This window comes from Xiphophorus maculatus, chromosome 14 (assembly GCF_002775205.1).
Source record: "Xiphophorus maculatus strain JP 163 A chromosome 14, X_maculatus-5.0-male, whole genome shotgun sequence".
Lineage (NCBI taxonomy): Eukaryota > Metazoa > Chordata > Actinopteri > Cyprinodontiformes > Poeciliidae > Xiphophorus > Xiphophorus maculatus.
This window is the reverse complement of record NC_036456.1, coordinates 2952680-2966288: the sequence shown is the minus strand read 5'-3', so window position 1 is coordinate 2966288 and position 13609 is coordinate 2952680. Positions and strand designations below refer to the sequence as shown.

General features: G+C 39.9%; 1 protein-coding gene across 3 annotated transcripts in view; it reads left to right on the top strand.

Moving 5' to 3' along the window:
- Window positions 1–13609, top strand: part of LOC102231679 (dedicator of cytokinesis protein 11-like) — an 88125-nt gene that overhangs the window by 41632 nt on the left and 32884 nt on the right. For 2 of the 3 annotated variants that reach the window (XM_023346111.1, XM_023346113.1), the window contains exons 19-33: window positions 473–565; window positions 2432–2555; window positions 3424–3536; window positions 3681–3764; window positions 3849–3938; window positions 4735–4856; window positions 5373–5442; window positions 5576–5701; window positions 5942–6013; window positions 7535–7681; window positions 7944–8027; window positions 8460–8571; window positions 8881–8919; window positions 11176–11357; window positions 12517–12630. In XM_023346111.1, coding sequence (XP_023201879.1) covers window positions 473–565; window positions 2432–2555; window positions 3424–3536; window positions 3681–3764; window positions 3849–3938; window positions 4735–4856; window positions 5373–5442; window positions 5576–5701; window positions 5942–6013; window positions 7535–7681; window positions 7944–8027; window positions 8460–8571; window positions 8881–8919; window positions 11176–11357; window positions 12517–12630 — 1572 coding nt within the window. The remainder of the gene's footprint in view (window positions 1–472; window positions 566–2431; window positions 2556–3423; window positions 3537–3680; window positions 3765–3848; window positions 3939–4734; window positions 4857–5372; window positions 5443–5575; window positions 5702–5941; window positions 6014–7534; window positions 7682–7943; window positions 8028–8459; window positions 8572–8880; window positions 8920–11175; window positions 11358–12516; window positions 12631–13609) is intronic. The other variant, XM_023346112.1, reaches the window with a different exon arrangement.

Genomic DNA, 13609 nt, shown 5'->3' with positions numbered 1-13609 from the left:
AAAACATAAAATCTGAAACTGACATGAATTTAAAAATGAAAAACCAGCTGAAAGAAAGATGTCGTTTAATCTCTTCTTATTCTGGACACATTCTTTTGTTTTTCCAGATTGAAAGTTCAAAATGTAAGATTTTGTTGAAACTTTTCTCTTTTCAATTTCAACTAGTTTTTGTTTTCACACATGCGATAATTCTGTCCCGTTTCTGCCTCCATACGGCATAAACATATTATTCTTTCAATAATATGTTGCGTTCTGTCTTTACCTAACAAAATACTGAAAGAATCTTCAAGCATTACGGCGTGGCTCAATCTGTGTAAATCATTCTGATTATGCTGTTGCAGAATAAAACACTTTTGTTCACTTGGACTTAATCTTTTAACTCCTGAACTGCCCAGTTGCCTTGCTGTACTTCTTCTTAACCTCAGGTTTCAGTGAATCTCACGGCTCATTGTGTGTTTTACTTCCTTCTCAGTGCATCTACGGCAAGCCGGGGGACTCGCTCTTTGCCAGCGGCGCCTACGCAGCCGTCCTGCACCACAACCAGAGCCCCGACTTCTACGACGAGGTCAGACTCTGTTCCCTCCATTTTGACTGGTGTCCCGACTGCAAACTATAAAATGTGGAGTAAGACGTTCGCTCAGGCGGGCTGGGCTTTCTTCAAACCGATCAGGATATTTGCTCGTTACTGAAATGTCTGAGCAGCCTGAGATAATCCCATAAATCTGCCTGAGGACAGAGCTGTGAACTCACTGATTCCTCAGCACTCACTGCGCCTGGAGCTGAGTGAAAGAACAAGGGGGGCGGGAGGTCAGTGGGGTCCATATGGCTGTGGAATCATGGGGATTAGGATCTTGAGCAGGTTTAACATAACCTGCCTCAGCTCTTATGGAGGAGTTTCTCCAAAAATGACGCCATGATCAAGGATTTGTTCCTGTATAAAATGTAAATCTAGACGGGCTTGTTTAGCCGTCACAATCTCATGCAAATTTCTAATACGTCTTACTCCAAATTTTTCCAAAACAGCAAATCTTAAAAATTGACTGCAGTTGAGAATTCAGTCTCTGTTGCTTCCCAGATCTAGAGTTTTCCCACCAGCTCCAGCCGTTTTCTGCATCATGTTTCATTTCCTGTCATAAAATCGCCATGTGAATCACAGGCAAACAGCTTTTCCTTTGCTGCTGCTGCCCTCTAGTGGAGCTAAAGTGTTCTGCTGTGTCACAGGAGCATGTGGGGTCAAAGCGTGCAGCAGAGGTCGAAATAATATCGTAGATATTGGCTTTTATTAATAATCGGTTTTGCTTTTTGTTCACATGCAATCTCTTGAAAAAAAATATCCATAGGTAGGTAGAAAGTTTTAAATCAGATGTGGCAAGAGATTATTTTATAGCCTGCTTTTTATAGACTGGTTTAGATTTTGTCATTTAGTTTTGGAAAAATATATAAAAAAACACAGGATGTTTAAGGTTTCACACTAAATGCTTTATTCTGTTATGTAAAAGACAATAAAAGAATAAAATGCTCCTGCCTTTGATTTAAATTTAGTTTATGTTTTTCATCTCAACTTGAATTTTTGTCAAACTTTTAATTTTCACAGTGCCCAATAAAATCTACTCTTGAGATGCTGCTTTTCCCTCCTAAAAGTAGATTTCTGTCTACTAGATTTTTTTTTACATTTTTTTGTTTTTTGCTTTAAAATATAGCTGTTTCTGTTAATGAAAGAAAAAAGGAAACAATGCACTTTGGTAGGGCACCGCACTATAAATAAGGCAAGAATATGGACTCTATTGGGTCATTATTTAGAGTTACTGTTTAAGAGAAACCACAGATGCTCATTATGTGGTTTGTTTTAAAGGACGTTTTTGTTTTTCATTCTGAGCTCAGTTTTAGGTTGGACTTGAGTTGGTTGTTAAAACTGAGCCTGTTCAACTAAACACTACACTTGACCAAATTAACTAGAAAAAAAAAAATCAGTTCCTTTTAGTCTTTTATTTTTCACATTCAAAATAATTAGTCCTCTCTCATGGCAAAGCAAAAATGAACACTTGCTGATTTTACAGACCTTTGTGGACGTGGATAAGCTCGGTTTCACATGTAAGTATTGGACAAGTTCCCAAAATAAAGGAAATTGCAAGTAATCATATAAAGACCATCACCATAATGGACATATTGAAGTCTAATCCTACCTGATTTATTCACTCTACCCCCTCCATTTGCTGGCTAAGTGGAGGAAAATGTGTTCTCCTATTAATTAATCATTTTGTCCCCCAAAAGGCTCTCAAAGGTTTCAAAGTAAAGTGTCATAGACTCCTTGGCCAGTTTTTCAGTCGAGACCATCACAAGCTATAGAGGAAGGGCCTTTTTGGGGAGATGGGTCCGATTCCGTACTTAGCGTCTGTATAAAACTGAAATGCTGCTGTTCCACTGCGTGCAGGTTAAAATCGAGCTGCCGGTCCACGTGCACGAGAGACACCACATCCTGTTCACCTTTTACCACGTCAGCTGTGAGTCCAGCAGCAAGGCCAGCAGCAAGAAGAGAGACGGAGTGGAGTCACTGGGTGAGTCTGCATGTCCGTACAAAGTGATTCAGAAAAGCAGAATTTACTGGGATTAACGGAGGGCGCACAATATGTCAAATTGTGATGTTAGTGTGTGGAATGTCGCAACTGCAAAGGACCACTCGGTTTAGATTTTATCCCCCAAAGAAGCCACAAGAATTGAGAAAAATATAAATTTAAAGCTAGTAACATTTTTATTTAATTATTTCAAGCATGTTCAAACATTCATAGTATTAAAATGTCAGATGTTCACATGATGTGGCCTAGACTTGGGCCTAAAAGTGACACTTGAGGTACTCCTAATAACTTAATTGCGAAAGTGGTTGATGTCTGTGCAGTACATAAAGGATTTAAATTAATAAGGTAATTAATAAATAACTCTGATATATTCCTTCTCTCATTTTTGTGGCACTTAGCAAATATAAATAATTTAGGTAATTCTCACTTAAAACACAAGAAGCTTTGCCTGATTTAGCATTTCAGGGAGAGACAAAGATCTATGTGTCATTTTAGTTATTGTGTGCAAACTTCTGTTTTCAACTGAATATTACTGTTTCCGTCAGGAAATATATAAAAAAAAAAGCAGAACGAGTAACATTTCAATATAAATGCAATCAGTTGGTGTAACTGAGTGTGTGGAGAAGGAAACATGTGGAGGCAAAAAGCTACAGAGAATCTGAGCTGCTGGATGGAGAATTATTCTGTTGTGATAGTAGCGCTCAAATTCCCATCAATTATTATTTTTTATTATTATTTGTAGAAATAAAGATGTATAAACAGCCTTCAGACTGTTGTGTTGACGTATCACTACTGTTCCATGTCGCGTGACTTACCTTCTGTTCATTTGATTCATCTTCATGTTCTTCAGTGGGATACTCCTGGATGCCTCTGCTCAAAGACGGGAGGATGCAGTCATCGGAGCTCCAGCTGCCTGTCGCTGCTGCTCTGCCTGCTGGGTATCTGTGTCAGGACAGCAGGAAGGTACATCCTCGTTCTCTCACCAATCTGAATACCTGATTCAGAAGCTCAGTCCGTCTGCGTCCTGTGCGGAGTATCTAAATAAAATGATAACCGCCCCCCAGAAACCTGAGTGGCCAACCATATTCTGCTTCCTTCTGCTAACAGTCCCAGCCAGATATAAAGTGGGTGGAAAATGCCAAGCCACTGTTTAAAGTGAAGAGCCGTGTAGCGTCAACAATATATCCTCAGGTCAGACTCCGTTCATTAGCCGATGTATATAAAGTGAAGCAAGACACAAGAGATGAGATGGTTCAGCTTTATGTCTTCCCACAGGATCTCCATCTGCATAAATTCTTCCAGCACTGCCAGCTGATGAAGACCATGTCAGACGGCAACCCAGCAGAACTCATCAAATACCTGAAGGTGAGCAGCCGTGACCCCTGGCTACGGCTACTGAGGCTCCTTTTAGAGAGCCTCCGTACAGAGAGGTCACCCTGCTTTTTTTCCAGAGAATCCTTCTTGTCTGAAGTCATTTGTTGGGTTTTCTTTAGATCCTCAATGTTTTCTCCTCACATTTTCCACTTCTTAATTTGAGCTTGGACAGTACTGAATACGATTCCCAACTTGTTGGAGATCATTTTACCCCTTTTCTGTTTTGTAGGATTCAACTACCTTCTCTCATTCTATTCTATTCTTTGTGGCGAAGAATCCAGCAACATCAGTGGAGCACAGGATAAAACATGCAAGGGATCTGAATGGAACGCAAAAACTCCCTGTCACATTTATAAAATTAGGCTTTCTTCTCCGTTCTTCTAGTCCAAATCACCACAATTTAAAATAAAATAAAATTACTCCCCAAACCCACAATATTATTCAACATAGTCTGATCTCCATGGTGAAATAAAACCCTGCCAATTTTTCCAATAATTCTTACATTTTCCATCACACAAATATTCTGCATTACGTCAACCCGATCTTGGCTTTTTTGCTTGCTACCACCATAATCCTCTACATATATTTATCGGCTGCTCTTGTTCACCTTTCCATCCCTCTTCCCATGTGCAGAGCGTCAAATGTGAATGGAATATTCACCCTCAGCGCTTTACTCATACAATCCCAAAACACACGGAAGTGATCAGCTCCAGCGTTTCCACATTGCCTCCAGTCCTCTCAGGAGTTTTTATTGTCTGTTATCTTCTGTCACTGTTTCCTCCTGTAGTGCCTACATGCCGTTGAGACTCACATCGTCATCACCTTCCTCCCAACGGTGCTGATGCAGCTGTTTGAGGTGCTCACAGCCGCCACCAAAGAAACCCACGAGATTGCTGTCAATTCCCTGCGGTGAGTTATTGAGGATCTTCCACTCTATCCATCCCGTTCATTTGGCACACTCTGCTCGTTGCCGACCAAAAACACTCCTATTGCACATCCAAGAGGAAAATCTGCTGACTGACCAAGCAAAGGGGAATCTATTTGGAAGCCAGTGTGTACTCTGGTCTAAAACTAACAGCATTCAAGAAGAGGTGGCAAAGTGACCATCTGGAGCTGCGTTGCTTCAAGGTTGTGTGGTGCTTCCAGAAGTGCCATTAACATGTTTGTAGGGAGTGATTGCTTGAGCAACTGTTGCCGGTCATAATCTTAAGCCAGGCTGGAAGTGTTCCCTGATAGCAACATAGGCATTTCTGTCTACACAACTTTTTCGGATGATTGTGTGTGAAGATACCTTCACCACATCTAGATTTATCAATACATTGAGTTGCTGCCATGTGATTCGCTGATTTTGTTGCCAAGGTATTGAACCGTCATACCTAATATAATCAGTATATGTTTTTAACATTTCCCACTCTGTCCTTTCAGTGTAATCATACACGTAGTGTCCAAATGTCACGAGGAAGGACTGGAACACTACCTGCGCTCCTTCGTTAAGGTGACCTACAGTCCATATCCATATTCCTCCAGTTATTTCTGTCACCAAAGCAGTAGCAGGTTATGTTTGGTTGTTTCTATTTAAATGTTAAGATTAATGAGCTGTTTTTTGTTTTTATTTTTTTGGGTTTCAGTACGTCTTTGTGGCCAACGCTCCAGCATCAGGAAGCTCGTCTACCACTCACGAAGTGCTGGCCACCGCTGTAACAGCCACTCTTAAGCAAACTGCAGATTTCAACACCAGCAATAAACTGCTCAGGGTGTGTAATACCAGCTCTGAACAGCAGGGGGAATACTAGAGTTTAAATCTGTTGGAATCCGCAGCCTGAGCAAGATGAAAAGTCCTTCAACATGTTTCTGCCTGCCGTCTCGGTATTTGACGTGTTTTCCCATCACCGTTTCTTTATCTGTGGTGACGGCTATTCTTAGGAAAACTGTGTAGGAGGAAGTTCTGACTCTAGGTTAGCTTGTGACCTTTCTCTCTTCACCTCTCTTTCTAGTACTCATGGTTCTTCTTTGAAACAATGGCAAAGTCCATGGCCCAGTACCTGCAGGAAGGGAACCGCATGAAGGTTGGTATTCAGTGACAATCCCCGCCAATCCAGATATTCTTTTCTGGTGTGTGTCTGACAAGTTGCGGCACACTGCATGTAGTGTGACGAAAACACACCATTATGTTTTCACAAACCTCCCACTCAAGGATTCTACTGGTTTATTACTCATGTGCATACTGTGCATTGCAGTGTCATGAATCTGGGTTTCATCTGGGAGCTAACCAGCAGCACTTTAAACTGGAAACTTAGGCTTAATGAGGGAGAAAGAGGGTTAGTTATTTTGTTCTGTGTTTCCATGGTTTCAGTTTTCGTTTTTGGATTTTAAAAGTGGTGTATTGTGATGGCATTTGGTTGTTTTTGACATTCAGCTTTGGAGTCTCGGGTCTTAGAATAAAATTAAGTATCTAACAATTCTTTTCAATCAAAGTAAGGCAGATTTATAAAAATGAAGGTATAAAAGACAAAGTTTCAAAGTACATTTAGGATGTTGTATCTCATTGAGTTGGTCAAACATTCTGATATCTTTACTGAGTAAAATACAAGCAATTACAGACAGTCAGGAGGAATAGTTCTCAGGTCCAACTTTCCATCAGAGAAAGGGAAACTATGGAATAGGATTTAATTATTTTCCAGGGTGAGATAAGTATGTGGAAGTACCGGTATATACGTTTCCAGACTTTATTATCAACCCCATAGTTTTGGTTATGCAAGTTGCCGTTACAGAGTGTTGCATGTTAGGGAGATTGTAGAGTGTCCAACATGTTTCCAGGTGGTGAATGCAGATGTCAGTTGGTCTCTTTAATCCTACTTTAACCAGGCCCGAACCTTTAAGCAGCTACACTTTTTGGAAAATCCAACAAGTTTTATACACAGTGCAATTGCATTAATTTGACATGTCCCATAGTAAAGGTACTGTATATACATATATATACACACACACACACACACACATATATATATATATATGTGTGTGTGTGTGTGTATGCATGTGTGTAGGCGTGTACATGTATATATACTGTATGTGTATATATAATATTATTTTATATATTTGTTGAAACTGTGTCTATGTTGTGACAGCATATGAGACAGATAATCTGTGATAATCTTCTCCCAGTGCTAACTAGAAACAACCAATCAGAGCCAGGAGGCGGGTCTTAGAGCTGTCAATCACATCTATGATTGACATCTAGTTAGAATGGCCACCATTGATAATGGATAGGCGGTTTTCCTGTAGCAGTAAGTTATTTCTCCCCCGTTAGCACATTGAGAAAGGCGTTCAGAAGGTTGATTGACAGCACTAAGCCCCTCCTCCTGGCTCTGATGAGTTATTTTTGGTCAGGAGCAGTGGTGGTAATAGCAGCTCATGGAGGAGGTAAAGGAGCTCCATCTTTTCACAGATTATCTGTCTTATACGGTCACGACAAGGTGACAGCTTTAACAAATATGTAGAAAACTTTTTATCAAAGTTACACACTGCAGCTTTACGTCCATTCTGACTGAAGTACATGTAATGGAAAGGTGTTCTGCCCATCTCTTCAGATGCCACGGGCCCAACGTTTCCCAGACAGCTTTCACCAGGCGCTGCAGTCCCTGGTACTGTCCATTATGCCCCACATCACCATCCGTCACATGGAAATCCCGGAGGAAGCCAGGAGCATCAACTTGAGCCTGGCCAGTTTGATCAAGGTCTGAATGCCACATGCAAAACATGACAGCATTCGTTTCCTTTTTTATTTTTATTTTTTAATCAATAGCTCTTTTACCATTTCCTTTTCCTCTTACACCTACGCAGTGGTTTATGAATCACAGGTTGACCAACTCATTTGTATCTATGAAATTTGACATGAGACGCAACTCGCTATTTTCACGCTTGCTGGTCTGTAATGGTTGGGTTTCCGTAAAGATACCAGGAATGTATTAACCTCAGCCGTGTGCGTTTCCCTCGCAGAGGTGCATGACGTTCATGAACAGGGGCTTCGCGTTCGGCCTGGTCAACCACTACATGTGCCACTTCGGCCTTAAGGATCCAAAGGTACGTTTCTGTTTGACTTCCACTCAACGTCCGCTCCGAATGAGATTCAGCCTCTGCGTGAGATGGCATCTGTTTTTATTTGACAGAGGTCCAAATTAGATCAAAGCATGTTCTCCTCGTCCTCTGATGTGGCTTTTTTTGAAACCTCCGCACACAGTAGGCAGACGACTGCATTGTTTTCACTCGCTCTTCTCCATAAAACGTGCAGCCCGTTGTGTGTGTTGTGTCGGACTGTTTATTTAGCCTCCCAGCCCGCTTCGAGTTTTGTTTTCTCACGTTTGTTTCGTGAGCCTCAAATTTGATTAACAAACTAAAAGAAACACAGACCTCCCCCGCCATATTTGAACAATTGTATTTGCACAAGACAGGTGATGAGAGAGATTTGAATATGTGCCAGACCAAGCTCATGCGTTGCCCATGCCCGTTTCTCAGGTGCTGACAGAAATGAAGTTTGAGTTCCTAATGGCGGTTTGTAACCATGAGCACTTCATCCCTCTGAACTTGCCCATGGCGTTCGGACGCACCAAGCTGCAGAGAGTTCAAGGTGAGTGCACAGGAGCTTCCACAACACTGAGTATTTGTTCTAACCTGCGTCAGTCACACTTTGAACCTGCCTGGTAAATGACGTGTCACATCTACCTGTCATGATTCAGCCCCAGATTAGCAAATGTAACAGAAATTTGTTTGCCTCACCATGACTACGACCCAAACTGTGTTGGCGGAAACATTGCATGGATTGTTTAGCTTACCCCGAAAATTCTTTATTTTCACCTCACCCCACCCTCTCTGTTTTTTTATGTTGTTGGTTTTTTTTATGTGTGTGTGTGTGTGTGTGTGTTTTGCTTGTGGTCAGATTTAATACCGTACGCGACGGAGCTTTTTGGCCCTGTAGGTAGGTGACGCTCCCCTCTCCGTAACCGTAACACCCCCCACATTTGCCGCCGAGTGCAAACACTTTGCTCACCGCTCCTGTTCTGACTGGCATTATTAATTATTAACCCTCCCGGCCGCCGTCAGCCACCCCTCCACCCCGCTCTCCCTTTGACCTCTTAAGGCGCTCATCTTTTCCACTCATCCTAAACATTCCTCATGCTAGGCCTTCTTCTGGGTTCTTTGTTTTGCAGTGGAGAAGCACTCTGCTGTTCAGGGAATCAACCAAGCCTCTTTTCTTTATCCATAATTGGCTTTCAACTTGTAAACAGAGGCTTAAAAACATTTCTTATGGAGCTGCGGTTATCTCACTGGCTGTCTGAGCCTCTTCCCTCTGCATATTGTTCTCTCTCTGCCTGCAGCATTAGCCAAGATAATAGTTGCTTGGTTTTCAGGCTTTGGCTCCTCTTGAATTAACACAACAGATAACTTCTCCATCCTAGCGGACTCTTTGATCTTTTCTGATTACACGAAATTGAAAAGTTCCTGCATCAGAACTTTCTAATACTCTCCATTATGAGCAGGATTATTTGGGATCATTTTCATATTTGTGGAAGTGATGTCTCATTTGATGTGTTTTGTAATTTTGTTGCACATTGGTTTGCGGTGTTGCACTTTGAATGACATATTTTGCATTTGTGTTACCTTGCAACTGGTTCCGGTTAATTTCAGTGGAGTACCATGTATCGATCCGGTTTACGTCATTTCTGTTATTTATTTAATTTATTTATTTATTCTTAAGTACTTAAATAGAAAAATAGTAATCAGGATACAAGAAACATTCAGTTCTTATCAGGTATTAAACTGATATAAGTACAACCTCAAAAGCACATGACTTATTACACTGTTATTAACTGAAGCAATTCATACATCGTTAAAAAGATGATCGAAATGCATGTGGTGATTTTTAAAAAAATATGTCTTAAATACAGCTTGGGTTTTGTAACCAGCAGTGTAAGAAAGGTATTTCTCTTTCCCAGAAATGATTTAATCTAGCTGGTAAAGCTCAAGGTTAGGAAACTGTAAACCAAAATCTCTCCGTTCTTGGATGCTTATTCATATGTATATATAAAGTTGACAAAGATAAATGTTGGCCTTGTTCTTTACAAAATTCCTTAGCCTTTCTAAAATAGCCTAATGCTGCAATATACTATAGATCTCATTCTCTAGAAAACACTGAAGCTAGTTTGTGATCTGAAGTTTAAGAAACTGTAAACCAAGATAGCTTCAGATAACTCATAATCTGAAGCTATCTTCAGATTATGAAGATAGCTTCATAATCTGAAGCTATCTTCATAGCTTCAGATTATGAAAATAAACAACACTGATTTTTTTTTTAAATATCTGTTTTAAACACAGCTTAGAGTTTAAGTTACTTTGTAACTTTTTAGTATTTCTAAAACTAAACAGTGAATGCTATGTTAAGCTAGCTGATGGGCGAGTTCAAGCTTAAATAAAAGTAGCGCAAGTTAGCTTGGAATCTTTGCCTTAGTGTTTTTTTTTTTTTGACTTGGAAGGATAACATGACCTTATGTAAAAAAACTTGCATAACCATTTCAAGTTTGCATAGCTCTCAAAGCACATGAGCGGAAACAAATAGTCTTCTATTAAACATATATTTGGCACATGCCAAAGAATAACTTCACTATTCAATATCGTGAGAACTTTGCGGAAATGTTATGGCAATTTTAATATGCCCGCTGATACCACTGATTATTACGACATTCCTGTTTATGACATTAAAGTTCATGTAACGCCACCTTTGAAGTATTCTGTTTATGAAAGTGTCAAATCACTGAACTTCTGTCTTCAGTCATCAGATGGATTTCATTTAACCCAGAATGCTGGCTGTCACATTCTGGTTGATTTTTGTTAAAGAAATAATTACATAATGGAATATGTAGCTGTGTGTTGTAAGGTTGTACTTATGTCATAAAATAATGCCTCATGAAAAATAAATAATATTTCATCATGATTAGACGTTAAAAGAACATTAGGAATTTAAGAAGACATTTTCTCCATGACTTTTTATGAAATTATGAATTATCCCAGTGAAATATAAAGTTCCCTGTTACCCAAGCATTTTATATATACACAAAAAATAAGTTCCGACACGCATAACTGGCGATTACTATTTTCTTCCTTTCATGCTTGTTGAAGTGTTGCTCGCTCCATCTGGCACTGAAGAGCTAACACTTCCTGTTTGGCCCAAACACAGAGCAGAGTCTGGAGTTCAGCCTGACAGAGGAATACTGCAGGAATCACTTCCTGGTGGGTCTGCTGATGAGAGAAGTGGCCGAGGCCCTGCAGCAGGGCCCTGAGGTCAGACAGCTGGCCGTCAGCATTCTTAAGAACCTCCTGATTAAACACGCCATGGACGACCGCTACACGGCGTTTAAGGTGAGAACAGGGAGGTGAAGCGAAAGTCCACTCATCCATCCATTTCCTGTTTCTGATTAAACCCGTTTTCCACTCGCTGGGGGCCAAAGTGATCCCAATCACCTTTTTAGAACAGCCAGGTAACATGACATGCACTTTTTAGAGCAGAGTTTAAGATTAAACCACATTAACTAGGTTTAACTTCAATTAACATTAATGTAATCGTTTCCTCTAGTTAATAAGAAAAGTTCTTGTTTTCCTCCTTATTAGATCATGTTTTTCTCTTGTTTGCCCATGTATTTATTATCAAATGGTGCCTTCCATATTTGTATTTAAGAAGTTAATGTTCATTGTGACACGCGTCACCAACTGTACATAAGATTTAACGGTGTCTGCTGCTCTCCCAAAGCGATAGCGCTGTCTGTTATGCAAACAAGCCACTGTTGAGTGCAAATCCATCACTGATAGCAGCAGGTGACAGAAAGGCTTGGAGTAATACCCTTGTTTGCACTCCCAGTAAAGGAGTGCCATTTTTATTATTTATTGTGGCCTTACTTTGCATATCTTCAACAATACAGTCTCTTTTCTTTTTTTTTCCTATTTTTTAAAACAGTCTTCTTGTTTTCTGCAACTGTTTCTGAACACAAAACTGCCAACGTTGTTTTCCTTTCTAAGGACAAGCTGTGTGGCTCTCCTTAGAAAGCAAATTAAAATAAATGATCCTGCTGCTTTTTGTTTTTGTTGTCAAAATGAAAAGAGGTCAGTATGCATTTTTTGGGGGCTCTTTAAATTTATTTATGATTTTTTTTTGGCTTACATAATTTACTACATATTTCTACTGTACATTTTTATCTAAGGTTTCAGACTTCATATAAAAAAATTGAAGCAGATATAAGTAAAGCAATAGTTCTCAATTAATTGGCCAAGATTTAGTTAATTTTGGGAAATCAGCCGATATTCTCTGCCTCCGCAAAGGTCCGAAAATCAGCCAGCATCTCCTTTCTTGTTCTCTTTATAATGTTTTGAGAAGTTGATAACTGAAACTTTTTGAATGATTTTAATCCTCATTTCTTTATACCTCATTTCTTTATATGTAAGAAATATTAAATGCCTGTTTAGCCGTATATCCGGTTTTCCTTTGAAGACCAAAGTGCTGATCTGCTCTTTTTGAACGCCTCAGAACCAGCAGGCCAGGATCTGCTCGCTGTACCTGCCGCTTTACGAGCTGCTCTACCAGAACCTGAAGCAGCTGTCGGCCCAGCCGCAGATGTCAAGTCTTGGACTTGGTCTGAATGTGAGTTCATTTGCCTTGTCACACTCTTGACATGTTGTTCTGTTACTATTGATGAAACTTACCCTGAAATACAATCACAGTACAGTACCGCGGTTACCATTATTTTCAGTTTTATGCTACATTTTTTGTTATTATTTTTAAGTCCAAATCAGATTTCTTCAAAGGAAGAGAAACCATGATGCCACAGATTTATGATGCCCAGTCATGGCAACCTAAGTTCTTCCTCTTTCTTGGCTGAGGTTTTCATATTGGCATTATGGCAACATCCGATGAGTTACATTAGACTTTTCCTATTGAAAAGACAAAAGCTGAGGCTACATACAGAAGCACTGTGGGAACCAAATGACCGCTGAATGTGATGAAAATGTGATGACAGCGTGTTGCAAACCAACTTTTGCAGCAACAGCCTACTAGAACCATGTTCCGTATCGCCTTATCAGCAGCACCTGTGGTCTCCTTCCTGTTCAGTGTTGCCTCATTGAGTTGAGGTTTACTGACATTCAGTTGTGAAAGGTTGTGGAACAGAATGTTGATGGTGTGAGATCTGGTCTGGTCTCTAAGTCATTGAGACATCTTGACTTTTGTTCTCTTTTTTTCGACATTCTGTACGTTTATGTAAATCTGAGCACAGTTACTCAGCATTCTCTACACATCACTGTTTACATAATTATTATTTATTTTGTATTAATAAGCATGGTTATTTTATTTGAAATGTTACATAAAGGTTTGTTTACAGTATAATAACATCCCGTGTTCCCCTAAGATAAGCCATTTTCATGTAAATGGGACAGTGCATATAGTTGAATGTCCAATGTTGTCATAAATATACTGGATGTAGCAAAAGTGCTAATTTCCATCTGTGGTTCCATAAAATGAACAAAACAAGATACAAGACTAATTAATATATTATATTCAGTGATGGGATCTGAAAATATGTTAACCAATACAGAGATATGAACCAAGCCTCAATGTACGCAGA